The 12,660-nt window shown below is 39.3% G+C and overlaps 1 protein-coding gene across 1 annotated transcript in view; it reads right to left on the bottom strand.

The window, feature by feature from the left end:
- Window positions 1–12,660, bottom strand: part of LOC111139477 (zinc finger protein 287) — an 83,807-nt gene that overhangs the window by 45,486 nt on the left and 25,661 nt on the right. Inside the window, 4 exon segments of the mRNA XM_022491744.1 lie at window positions 9,183–9,575; window positions 9,577–9,739; window positions 9,822–10,575; window positions 10,770–10,970. Coding sequence (XP_022347452.1) covers window positions 9,183–9,575; window positions 9,577–9,739; window positions 9,822–10,575; window positions 10,770–10,970 — 1,511 coding nt within the window.

The raw sequence follows: 12,660 nt of genomic DNA, 5'->3' as shown, positions 1-12,660 counted from the left end.
AAGGCCCTATCAGGGCTGCCTGGGTGGTTCAGTTGGTTGTGTGTCTGCCTTCGGCTCAGGTTATGATCCTGGTGTCCAGGGATCAAATCCTGTGTTGGGCTCCCTGGTCAGCGGAAGCCTGCTTCTCCTTCCTGCACTCCCCCTACTTGTGCTTTCTCTGTAAAATAAATTTAAAAAAAATTTTAAAAAGGGCCTTATCAATACGTGTACTTTGCCCCAGAAAATTTGATTTTTATGACCCCAAGGAAACAAGGATGCTCAAAATTTCAAAATTGATGTGTTTTCTTTTCTTTTCTTTTCTTTCTTTCTTTTTTTTTTAAGATTTTATTTATTTGACAGAGATCACAAGTAGGCAGAGAGACAGGCAGAGAGGCAGGGGGAAAGCAGACTCCCTGCTGAGCAGAGAGCCCGATGTGGGGCTCGATCCCAGGTCCCTAGGATCATGACCTGAGCTGAAGGCAGAGACTTTAACCCGCTGAGCCACCTCAGTGCCCCAAAATTGATGTTTTCTGAGCAAATTGTTTTGCCTCGGGGAACAAGCCTCCCAAGCCTACCCAGGTTTGAGCAATTGAAACATATATTCCTCAACGGAGTCTCTGGGAGTTCTGGTAAGCAAAGTCTGTCTGCTTCTACTCGGTGGTTCCCAATGCACGAATTCTGTCTATGGAAACACAACCAGAAACAGTAATGGATTGAGAATATACACTGAATTCCGAAGAGAGTATCCCATCCTTGCCTCAGGCTCCCCCCTCAGATGTGTCTTCAATGGCCGTTCCATCTCCATCACTCTGTCAGCCTGGCAGCTTTGGGGGCATGTGCTATGTGGTAAGATCAGTGGATCCCATGGTGATATACACATTACTTTATCTCCTCTGCTATGAAGTAGGTTCCTTGGTTTGAGGTGCGACCATAGGGGACTGCATGCCAGTGAATCAAGCATTCTATAAACCCCCAGAGAGTCAGTGGTTTTGTCTGAGGCCTTGCGAACAGGAGAGGCAAACATACACCTACAGTATGGGTTGATTCAGTCATAGGCATTGCTGCATCTGCTATCTAGAATAGGAAGGGCCCAATAGAGCTAACTTGCTACAGAGTGTCTGATGGGTTTCCTAGTGAAATGGTAGCCATATAGGAGATTTGGCCCTGGAGACTCTTGTTGGAAAGTTGGATATTCAGCATTTGCAGTAACTAAATAAATCTTGGAAAGAGGCCACCTGTGATGTTGGGCATATGTACAGCTTCCATATCTGCCGCCACAGAGAATCCATTCATGTTCCTATCATTGTCAGGGTTGGGTGACTAATACCAGAAGCCGACCGACATCAAATAAGATCTTTGATAGAAACAAAGTGTAAAATGTGAGCCTGGCTCTCCCTCTCTGAGCAATTTCTAGTTATAGGGCCCAGGCAGAAAATTACCCTTTTACTGTCGGAGTGTAGGGGTGTGTCACTGGAAGATGAGGCACAGTATACTATAGGAAATAGCCCAAAAACTTGCACACAATTTTCCTCAAATATTTAGTTGAGTCCTGAACTGTACATGGTGAAAAGAAGAGAAACCTTATATGAGAGTAGTGCCTGAGAGGCCAAATGAGCGAACATATTTTCAACATCTGTCCAACACCAGAAGGGTGGAGATTATTGTTCAAGATCAATCCCTAAACTTGGAGTTCCCATTGAGATTCTAGAAGAAGTGAGGGACTCTAGAAGTAAGGGGGAAAACGGAAATAGACAAACTTTGATAAAGCCTAGGGTCAGTCATAAGTGGGGCCAGGTTGATTCATTAGTACTCTAGGTGTCTGCTACAATAAAACCCAAGCCCCCCACCCCCTTAGAAGAAGGTAAGTCAGAGATCTATAGTTTTTTTTTTTATCTATAATGTCTGGCATCAAATGGAATATGAGAAGGCGTGCTAAAGAAAGACAGAAAGAAAGAAAGACAGAAATAAAGAAAAAAGGATCAGCTGACCATATAGCAGGAAAAACAACAGACATAGGGGCAGACCAGAAGGGATTCAACTACTGCAGTTAATAGTCAGGGACTTTAAGTATTTTTAATAGATTTAAGAAATTTGAGAAAAGGTCGGAGAATTTTCAGCAGATACCTAGAATCCATATAAAGACAGAAAAAAATTCCAGAAACAAAAAATCTCATTAAGAATTTAAGAGATGGGTTTAATGGAAGAGTAAAAGCAGCAGAATAATACAATGGAATATTGCTCAGTCATTGAAAAATTGAAATCTTACCATTTGCAATGACGTGGATGGAACTAGAGCGTATTATGCTAAGCAAAGTAAGCCCATCCGAGAAAGACAATTACCATATGATTTCGCTCATATGTGGAATTTAAGAAACAAAACAGGATCATAGGGGAAGGGAGGAAAAGTAAAGTAAGACGAAATCAGAGAGGGAGACAAATCATAAGAGACTTTTAACTATAGCAAACAAACTGAGATTTGCTCTATCCGAGGTAGGTGGGGAGATGTGGTAACTGGGTGATGGACAGACATTAAAAAGGGTATGTGATGTAATGGGCACTGTGTGTTATATGGAACTGATGCACCACTGAGCTCTATTTTTGAAACTAATGATACACTATGTATTACTTGAATTTAAATAAGAATAAAAAAATAAAAACAAAATAAAAATAGCAGAAGAGATATTAGTTAATGGAAAAGCAAGTCCGTGGAAAGTATCCAGATTGATGCACAGAGAGAAAAAAAGGTTAGGAAATAAAGAAAACCTTAAAAGGTATCTGGAACATGTGAAAGGTCTAATTTATATACAGTTGGAATCCTAGAATGAGGGAGAGAGAAAATGGGGCAGAAACAATATTTAAGGAAACACTGGCTGAGAATTTCCTCATACTGCTGAAAGACGTCATAGTACAGTCTCAAGAAGCTCTAAAAACTGTAAATAGGATGTAAACATAAATCCAAAAGACCTTCACACCTAGTACATCCCTTCAAAACATAAAAATGGGGCACCTAGCTGGCTCAGTCAGTAGAGCATGCAACTCTTGATCTTGGGGTCATGAGTTGGGTGTAGAGTTTACTTAAAATACACCCATGTTGGGTGTAGAGTTTATTAAAAAAAAATGTTCTTAAAAATACTTATAAAAACCAAGGGCAAAGATAAAAATCTTAAAAGCAGCTATAGAAAGATAAAAACAAGAACAGAATGTATAGTTGACTTTTAGGACCATCTGGGTGGATCAGTCGTTCAGGGTCTGCCTTAGGCTCAGGTCATGATCCCAGGGTCCTGGGATACAGCCCTGCATCAGGCTCTCTGCTCTGCAGGAAGCCTGCTTCTCCTTCTCCCACTTCCACTGCTTTTGTTCCCTCTCTTGCTGTGTCCGTCCAATAAATAAATAAAATCTTTAAAAAAAAGAATGTATAATTGAATTTTAATAAGAACTATGGAAGCCAATGCCAGCAATGTCGTTTTATTTTAGGTGATGAAAGAAAAAAAGACACCAAAAAAACAAAGCACTTCTAGCATCATTAGTGGCACTTTATATGGGTCCCATTTGAGGTTTACAGTATTTCGCTAAACACAATGAAGAACACGTGTGAGAGATGACTTTTTACCACAATATACAATTTATCAGAGATGAACTGCTCAGTGACAGTGTCACGTAGCATTTTAAGTGGATACAACACTTGAGCTTAAGGCATAAGATCAGGTGGCTACAAAATTATTATATAAGTGCAGGAGGTACTAGAGTTAATTTTATACAATTATCACTTATTGCTGCATCTGTTTACATTTGTCTCAAGTGCAAATGATGTCGTGTATGGTCTGCTTGTGTAAATTTTGATAAATTTTAACTTTGTATAATAGATTTGTGTATATTTTATGGTACTGACAAAATTGACTATTTTCTACATATGTTTTGTGCATTCATATACACTTAGCTTAAATTTTCAGTATTTCTAGCCTACGTGGTTCACCTGTTTTTCAAATTGTTGCGAATCTTAAAAAAAAATTTCCGGGGGCGCCTGGGTGGCTCAGTGGGTTAAAGCCTCTGCCTTTGGCTCAGGTCATGATCCCAGGATCCCGGGATCGAGCCCCGCATCGGGCTCTCTGCTCAGTGGGGAGCCTGCTTCCACCTCTCTCTCTCTCTGCCTGCCTCTCAGCCTGCTTGTGATCTCTGTCAAATAAATAAATAAAATCTTTAAAAAAATTTTTTTTCTGGGGCGCCTGGGTGGTTCAGTGGGTTAAAACCTCTGCCTTCGGCTCAGGTCATGATCCCAGGGTTCTGGGATCGAGCCCCACATCGGGCTCTCTCCTCAGCGGGGAGCCTGCTTCCCCCCACCCCGCTCTGCCTGCCTCTCTGCCTACTTGTGATTTCTGTCTGTCAAATAAATAAATAAATCTTTAAAACAAAAATTAAAAAAAATTTTTTTTCCGACATATTTGTTGAAAAAAAAATCCGTGTATAAGTGGACCTGCACACTTCAAATCCGTGTTGCTCAAGGATCAACTGTATATATTTGATATAAATCGGCAGGAATCTGTAAACTAAATTAGTAGCATTTATAACATCAAAACACTAAGTACATAGGACCAAATAAAAATGTTCAAATTTTCTACACTGAAAAAATACAAAAATTGCTGATAAAAAGATGTACATAAATGAAAAGGTGTAACATGCCCATAGACTAGAAGTCTCAATATTGTTAAAGTGTCCCTTCTTCTGAAATTATATACTTGATGTAATGCCCATTAAAATCTCAACTTTTCAGTGTGAAACAGTTGAAAAAAATCATTCAAAGATGTATATGAAAATGCCAAGGACCTAGAATTGCAGTGGCAATTTTGAACAAGAACAAAATTAGAAGACATATATTACCAGATGTCGAGACTGTTTACCCTGAGAACATTTGGTGTTCAGTGGAGTAACAGAATAGATAATTTAGAAATAGACCCCCATATATGATCATCTGATTTATCATAAGAATATCACTACAACACAAGGGGGAGGGGAGAAGGTGGCCTCTTCAATTAAATGATGTCGAATAAATTGCATATTTGTATGGAAAATATTAATTTGACCTCTACCCCACACCACACATAAAAATGAATTTCAGATGGACTGTAGACCTAAAAGTGAAAAGTAAAACAGTAGACATGCAGAAGAGAATGTGGGAAAGCACCTTTATGACGTTGGATCAGGAAAAAAATTTCTTAAACTGGGCACAAAAAAACACTAATCATAAGAGATTGATTAGTTGTTCATTAAAACTAAAGTCTTCTATTCATCAAATGACATCAAGGCAAGCTGGAGATGAAGAGATGAAGTTTGTAACACAAGTATCTAAAAAGTACCTTGCACCTAGAATATAGAAAAAAACCTACAAGTGAACAAAGAATTTCCAAGTTTAAAAACATGGGCAAAAGTCTCGAAAAGGCACTTTTCAAAAGAGAATATTTTAAGAGCCAATAAGCACCTAAAAGGAGATTCAACCTCATTAGCCACAAAGGAAATATAAATTAAACCTATAATGAGATACTGCCATACACTAGAATTAGGCTTTGTCACCTTTTCTCTCCATTGCTCTAGTAAAGGTGGCCTGTGCCATCTCCATCCTCTAACCCTATGGACACTCTTCAGTTGTCATTGGAACCCGCTGACCATGCTCCTCTTCTTGAAATGGTTGGCTCTAAGGCAAGAAAGAGGGTTTTATGTGTGGTGAGGGTTAGGAGGTAGAAAGGAACAGCCAACAGAGTAGGCATCAAGTTATGTCAACCCTTTAACAGCACGGTCTTTTAAGGGTAGTATTTCAAGGTTTAACTCTCAAACTTTCAATCAGAAGCTGGTATATTACATCCAGAGGAGGTATGTTTCTTGGCAGTCATTCTCAAGTTCCACTATTAAAAGTCAATCAGAAATGGTCATTTTAAACAGGGTCAAATTACTCACTTGTAATGGGGGAGAACATTTATCATTTGTCAATCCAAATAGATACATGTTTTAACATTGTGGGAGGGGCACTGGATTCTTTTCTTCAGGCTCCACCGAAGTTCATCATACTTTTTTGGAAATCAGGTCCATGGTCTCTTAGGGTCTTCTGGTATCAGTGTTGTAGCCTCTAGTTTCTCATTTTTGTTCCAGGACTCTTAGTAATTCCAGACTAACAAGACTTCATTTATGGACCTAGGTATTGTTGGCAGTTTCTCCTTTCTCTAATCCATCAGACAACGTTCTGTTGAGACTGTAGGTGGAACTTTTCACCATTGTGACCTTTTCCTCAGTGCCATGTTCAAAACAGAACTTCTCTTGAGGCTTGCAGACTTCTAGTCTACAGTCTGGACACAAGTTCCAGATACTGTTGGATAGGTTTTTTGTCTGAAATTACTACCTCCTCCAAATGAAACCAAGAGAGTGGGGGGAATGAGGTGGTGGGTAACTTCTTTGGAACCTAGGCAGCATCAGAACCAATTCCTATTTTCTCAGATCCATGACTGCCCTACCCTGCCAATGTATTAGGGTAATTCTTGGTATATAACAGATGTCCAGTAAATTACCTCCACAAGTAAAAGAGGTTGGAAAAACATAAACAGGAATGTTTATGTAAATATTACATGCTCACTGGAAAGAAAACCTATGAAATACAGAAAAGTGCACAAGTCAAACAAAAAAAAATACTGGATACTCCACCAACTCTAAAACAATCGTTACCTTTTTGGAGACCATCCTTTCATTCATGGTTCTAAAAAGTTTACACAAATACAGTTTTACATTGAGTTTTATACCATACATGCTGCACTTATATAAAAATTCCACTCCTTTCCCGTACTTCTCTCTTCTCTTTTCCTTCCCTTCAATAATAACAGCCTGGTATTTATTCTTCTAGTATATATACTTGTTTCCATGCTCATCACATACACATATATACATAAATGGGTGTGATCATTAACAAACATGAAATCCCTTACACATAAAGCTCTGTAATAAATTAGTTATTAAAATTGTGGAAATACCTTGAGATCAACTAGTGTAGATATAACGAATTTTAAAAATCACTCTCATGCTGTTCCACAGAATGGTTATATCACCATTTATTCAACCATTCCCCCATTAATGGTCATTCACTTTGTCTCCACTTTGTTTTCTACTTTGCCTCTACAAACAATAGTTCAACAAAACTCCTTAATTGTATTTTTATGCATTGATGATGTTACTTCTGTGGGGGCAGATTCCCAACATGAGACTGCTAGGTCAAAGTATTTTTATTTTAAAAATTTATTGAAAAACTTATATATTGCTGAATTGCTGGTGGAAATATAAGTTGATATATAACCTTTTTGTAAAAGTAGATGGTTTCCCAAAACCCACTAGCAAAAGATCTCTTAATTTTTGCCAACTTCACAAAGTCAAAGTGACAGCTCATTGTTTGTTTTAATTCACATTTCCCTGAGTACTTCTTAGATTCATTAACATTTTCAGAGATTAATCGCCATTTACTCTTCTATGACTAGCCATCTAGTCCAGATGGATTAAAGACTTTAATGTAAAAAATAATCAAAATCTTAGAAAACAAATTTAGGAGACTATTGTATAAATTAGGGATTAAGGAGAACTTTTTAACTTTTTTTTTTTTTAAAGATTTTATTTATTTATTTGACAGACAGATCACAAGTAGGCAGAGAGGCAGGCAGAGAGAGAAGGAAGCAGGCTCCCCGCTGAGCAGAGAGCCCGATGTGGGGCTCGATCCCAGGACCCTGGAATCATGACCTGAGCTGAAGGCAGAGGCCTTAACCCACTGAGCCACCCAGGCGCCCCAGAACTTTTTAACTTTTTAAAAGAGTAAAGTAACAATCTAAAAAGGAGAATATATAAATATCTTACTGCGAAAAATTAAAATGTTAAGTTCTTTTACTATATAAAAAAGCATAGACAATCACTAGATTAAAAAAATTTGCAACACACATGAGAAAGGATTAATATTTCAAACTTTTTTTTTTTAAAAAGATTTTATTTATTTATTTGACAGAGAGATCACAAGCAGGCAGAGAGGCAGGCAGAGAGAGAGGAGGAAGCAGGCTCCCCGCTGAGCAGAGAGCCCGATGCGGGGCTCGATCCCAGAACTCTGAGATCATGACCTGAGCCGAAGGCAGCGGCTTAACCCACTGAGCCACCCAGGTGCCCTATTTCAAACATTTTTTTTTTTTTTTTTTTTTTTTTTTTGAGAGAGAGAACAAAAATAAGAAGAGAGACAGGGGGGGAGAGAGATAGGGAAGCGGGCTCCCCGCTGAGCAGAGAGCCCGATGCGGGGCTCGATCCCAGGACTCCGGGATCATGACCTGAGCTGAAGGCAGAGGCTTTAACCCACTGAGCCACCCAGGCGCCCCTATTTCAAACATTTTTAAAGAGCACCTCCAGATCTGTAAGAAAGACAAACCAATACAAAAATAGGCAAAAAATATACAAGCAATTCACTGAAGATGATTTGTTGAGTAAAGTATGAAATCTGGATGAATATTTTCATTTGCCCATTATTTTTCTCTGTTGTGAATTTCCTTAGACCTTCTAAGATTTAATATGACGGTATGCTTTACCACATTCTTTTTTTTTTTTTTTTAATATTTTGTATTCTTTTTTTTTTTAAGATTTTTATTTTTATTTATTTGTCAGAGAGAGAGGGAGAGCGAGCGAGCACAGGCAGACAGAATGGCAGGCAGAGGCAGAGGGAGAAGCAGGCTCCCCGCCGAGCAAGGAGCCGGATGTGGGACTCGATCCCAGGACGCCGGGATCACGACCTGAGCCGAAGGCAGCTGCTTAACCAACTGAGCCACCCAGGCGTCCCTGCTTTACCACATTCTTATGTTTCTAAAGTATCTCTCTCTTTTTAAAAGACTTTTATTTGAGAGAGAGCATGAGAGAGACAGCAAGAGCAGGGGGAGGGGCAGAGGGAGAAGCAGACTCCCCACTGAGCATGGAGCCCGATGTGGGGCTCGATCCCCGGACCCTGGAATCATGACCTGAGTGAAGGTAGATGCTTAACCAACTGAGCCACCCAGACACCCCCTCTAAAGTATCTCTTAAGTGTATATTTTCTCTGGTGAATTGTCGATAAAAGACACAGTTTGATTTTTCTTGTGGTGTTGGCATCTGGATGAATGCTTTATTAATCTTTATATTAGCTGAGTATCTCTTTGATGGATTCTTTGATGTACAGTAAGGCTGGAGCTACTCCTAAAGGCTTTCCCACACTCATTACATTTATAGGGTTTTTCTCCAGTATGCTTCCTCAGATGTACAGTAAGGTCTGAGTTGGTTCTGAAGGCTTTCCCACATTCATTACATTTATAGGGTTTTTCTCCAGTGTGCACCCTCAGATGTACAGTAAGGTCTGAGTTGGTTCTGAAGGCCTTTCCACATTCTTCACATTTATAGGGCCTTTCCCCAGTATGAATTCTCTGATGGCGAGTTAGCCGCCATGGAGTGATACAACCTTTTCCACATTCCTTACATGTATAGGGTTTTTCTCCAGTATGTGTTAGCCTATGCACTGTAAGGTATGAACTACTCCTAAAGGCTTTTCCACAGACATCACATTTATAGGGTTTCCTCTCTGCTATGGATTTTCTGATGTTCTGTGACATGTACCATGTGGCTAAATGCTTTCCCACAGTCATTACACTTAAATGGTTTCACTCCAGTATGTGTTCTTTGATGGGTCTTAAAGCCTGAGTTCCTTCTGAAAACCTTCCCACACTCATTACATTTATAGGTTTTTTTCCCAGTGTGCCTTCTTCTTTTTTATACAGTAAGTTGTATTAGTGAAAGCTTTCTCACAATCATTACACTTATATGGTTTTTCTCCAGTATGGGTCCTTTGATGTACAGTAAGATATGACTTAGTCCTGAACGATTTTTCACAATCACAGCATTTATAAGGTTTCACTCCAGTATGAATTTTCTGATGCTCTTTGAGATTTACCATTTTGGCAAATGCCCTCTCGCAGTCAGTGCATTTATATGGTTTCTCTCTAGTATGAATCCTCTGATGTACAATTAGGGATGAAGAACGCATGAAGGCCTTTCCACATTCATTACATTTATAAGGTTTCTCTCCTGTATGCATTCTGTGGTGTACGGTAAGGTATGAATACTTAATGAATGCTTTCCCACATTCATTACATTTATAGGGTTTTTCTCCTGTGTGAATTTTTTTATGTTGACTGAGATATGAAGGCTGGCTAAACATTTTCCCACATTCATTACATTCGTAAGGTTTTTCTTTAGTGTGAGTTCTCTGATGTTGAATGAGTAATGACCTACAATGAAAGGACTTTTCACATGTACTACATTTATAGGGCTTTTCTTTATTATTTTATTTTTGTCCCAAGGTAAGTTCTGAAGTAGGCCTTATGGCTTTGCCGCCTTCTGTATCCTTGCAAAGTTTCTTCTCCAGATGGGTATCTGTAATCAAATCTAAATTCCCAGTGAAATTCTCATGTGTTTGGCATTTGCTCTGGGGTTCTTCTGTGATAATGCCTGCTTCAGGAAAAAGAAAAGATCCAAATCTAAATCTTCTTTGACCAGAGGGAATTTTCTTGTGAGTAACTATTTTTTTTTTAAAGATTTTATTTATTTATTTGACAGAGAGAGATCACAAGCAGGCAGAGAGGCAGGTAGAGAGAGAGGAGGAAGCAGGCTCCCTGCTGAGCAGAGAGCCTGATGCGGGGCTCGATCCCAGGACCCTGAGATCATGACCTGAGCCGAAGGCAGCGGCTTAACCCACTGAGCCACCCAGGTGCCCCCATCTATTTTTTGATTCAAATGATTTTCCTGACTATTTTGCAATCTAAATATCCTTTCATTCCGTTTCCATAATCCTCCCATTCTGGAGTTCCATAGACCATTCTCTGTGAGTTTATCTATTACGGTCTCTTGTGATACATCTTCAGAAACATCCTCTGTTGATACAGCATTCGTGGTTGCAGGTTTGGTCTCCAACTCTGGGGGAAGAAAAAGATAAATCAAATGACTCCTATTTCTGAAGTTAGGAAGATCTCAGTAAACAAGAAAAAACAAATGGAAACCCTAGCTGATAATGAATATAAAATTTTAACTGCTTGCAAACTGGCCTTCTTTTAGAGAAGACATGTTTGAAGGAGGCTAGTTGAGCAAAGAACCAAAGCAGCAAATTCACTTTACCCCAACAAAAAAAATTCATTCATGGTAACCCTCCTAGAATCTAAGTATCTTAAATACTTCTCTTTTCATTCCCTTTATAATAAACTTTTTTTCCCCAGACCATTTGTCATAGGTTGTGATTATTTTTTTGATTCCCATTTACTCTACAAACCAGACATTGCTCCCAACTATACTTTCTATTTGTTCTCACTCGTTTGCTACCTTTTAAAATTAGGGCTTTCTTGGGACGCTTGGGTGGCTCAGTTGGTTGAGCAGCTGCCTTCGGCTCAGGTCATGATCCCGGTGTCCTGGGATCGAGTCCCGCATCGGGCTCCTTGCTCGTCAGGGAGCCTGCTTCTCCCTCTGCCTCTGCCTGCCATTCTGTCTGCCTGTGCTCGCTCTCTCTCTGACAAATAAATAAATAAAATCTTTAAAAAAAAAAAAAAAAAAAAATTAGGGCTTTCTCAAATTTCCGTGTCAGAGTAGCTTATTCAAATCTTTTAATGTAGTTTTTAATAACACGTTAATGGAAAACAACACTTTGTTTTTTCAGAAAGTAGGCTGAACAGTAAATTAGTGAAAATTAATGTTTACAGTTATTAATATTTCAAATAGTGATAATAATTATCAAGGGTAGTTTTGCAACCTCCTTATGTCTTAAGATCCTGCTAAGTCTGTCAAAAAAAATGGATAAATACTACTTACACACTGAATTTTAAAGCCATGAAGCATTCCACTATCCACAAAAGGTTTTGATCTAATTTGTTTTTAAACATTTAGAAATAATTGCCTGAAAATTAATTAGAAATTTAAAAGAAGTATAAAAGTACAGAGCGCCTGAGTGGCTCAGTCAGTTGAGTGTCTGACTCTTGATCTCAGCTCGGCTTTTCTCAGGGTTGTGAGTTCAATCCCCATGTTGCACTCCATGTGGAGCCTACTTAAAAAAACAGAAAGTATAAAACTGTTCTAAAAGTAAACTATTGGGGAGCCTGGGTGGCACAGTTAGTTAAGTGTCCAGCTCTTAATTTCAGCTCAGGTTGTGATCTCAGAGTTGTGAGATCGAGCCCCGGGTTGGGCTCTGTGCTGTGTGGAGTTTCCTTTAGATTCTCTCTCCCTCTCCCACTTCTGCTTGTGCTCACTCTCAAATAAATCTTAAAAAAAAAAAAAAAGGTAAAATATTGGGGCACGTGGGTGGCTCAGTTGGTGAGTGTCCAACTCTTGGTTTTGGCTCAGGTCATGATCTCATGGGTTGTGAGACTGAGCCTTGCACTGGGCTCCACACTCAGCAGAGGGTCTGCCTGAGGATTCTCTCCCTCTGCCCCTCCCACCACATGTGTGTGCATGCATGTTCGGTCTCTCTCAGATAAATAAATCCTTTTCAAAAAGAGTAAAATTTTAAATTGTATATACAAGCAAGTTTTAAGACGACCATCCCACAGTGTAACCTTTTTTTAAAAGACCAAGATTTGAGGGGCGCCTGGCTGGCTCAGTTGGTAGACCATGCAACTCTTG

This window comes from Enhydra lutris, unplaced genomic scaffold (assembly GCF_002288905.1).
Source record: "Enhydra lutris kenyoni isolate GAN:26980312 unplaced genomic scaffold, ASM228890v2 scaffoldscaffold109, whole genome shotgun sequence".
Taxonomy (NCBI): domain Eukaryota; kingdom Metazoa; phylum Chordata; class Mammalia; order Carnivora; family Mustelidae; genus Enhydra; species Enhydra lutris.
The sequence above is the reverse complement of the archived record's forward strand: the minus strand, read 5'-3'. Positions and strand labels throughout refer to the sequence as shown.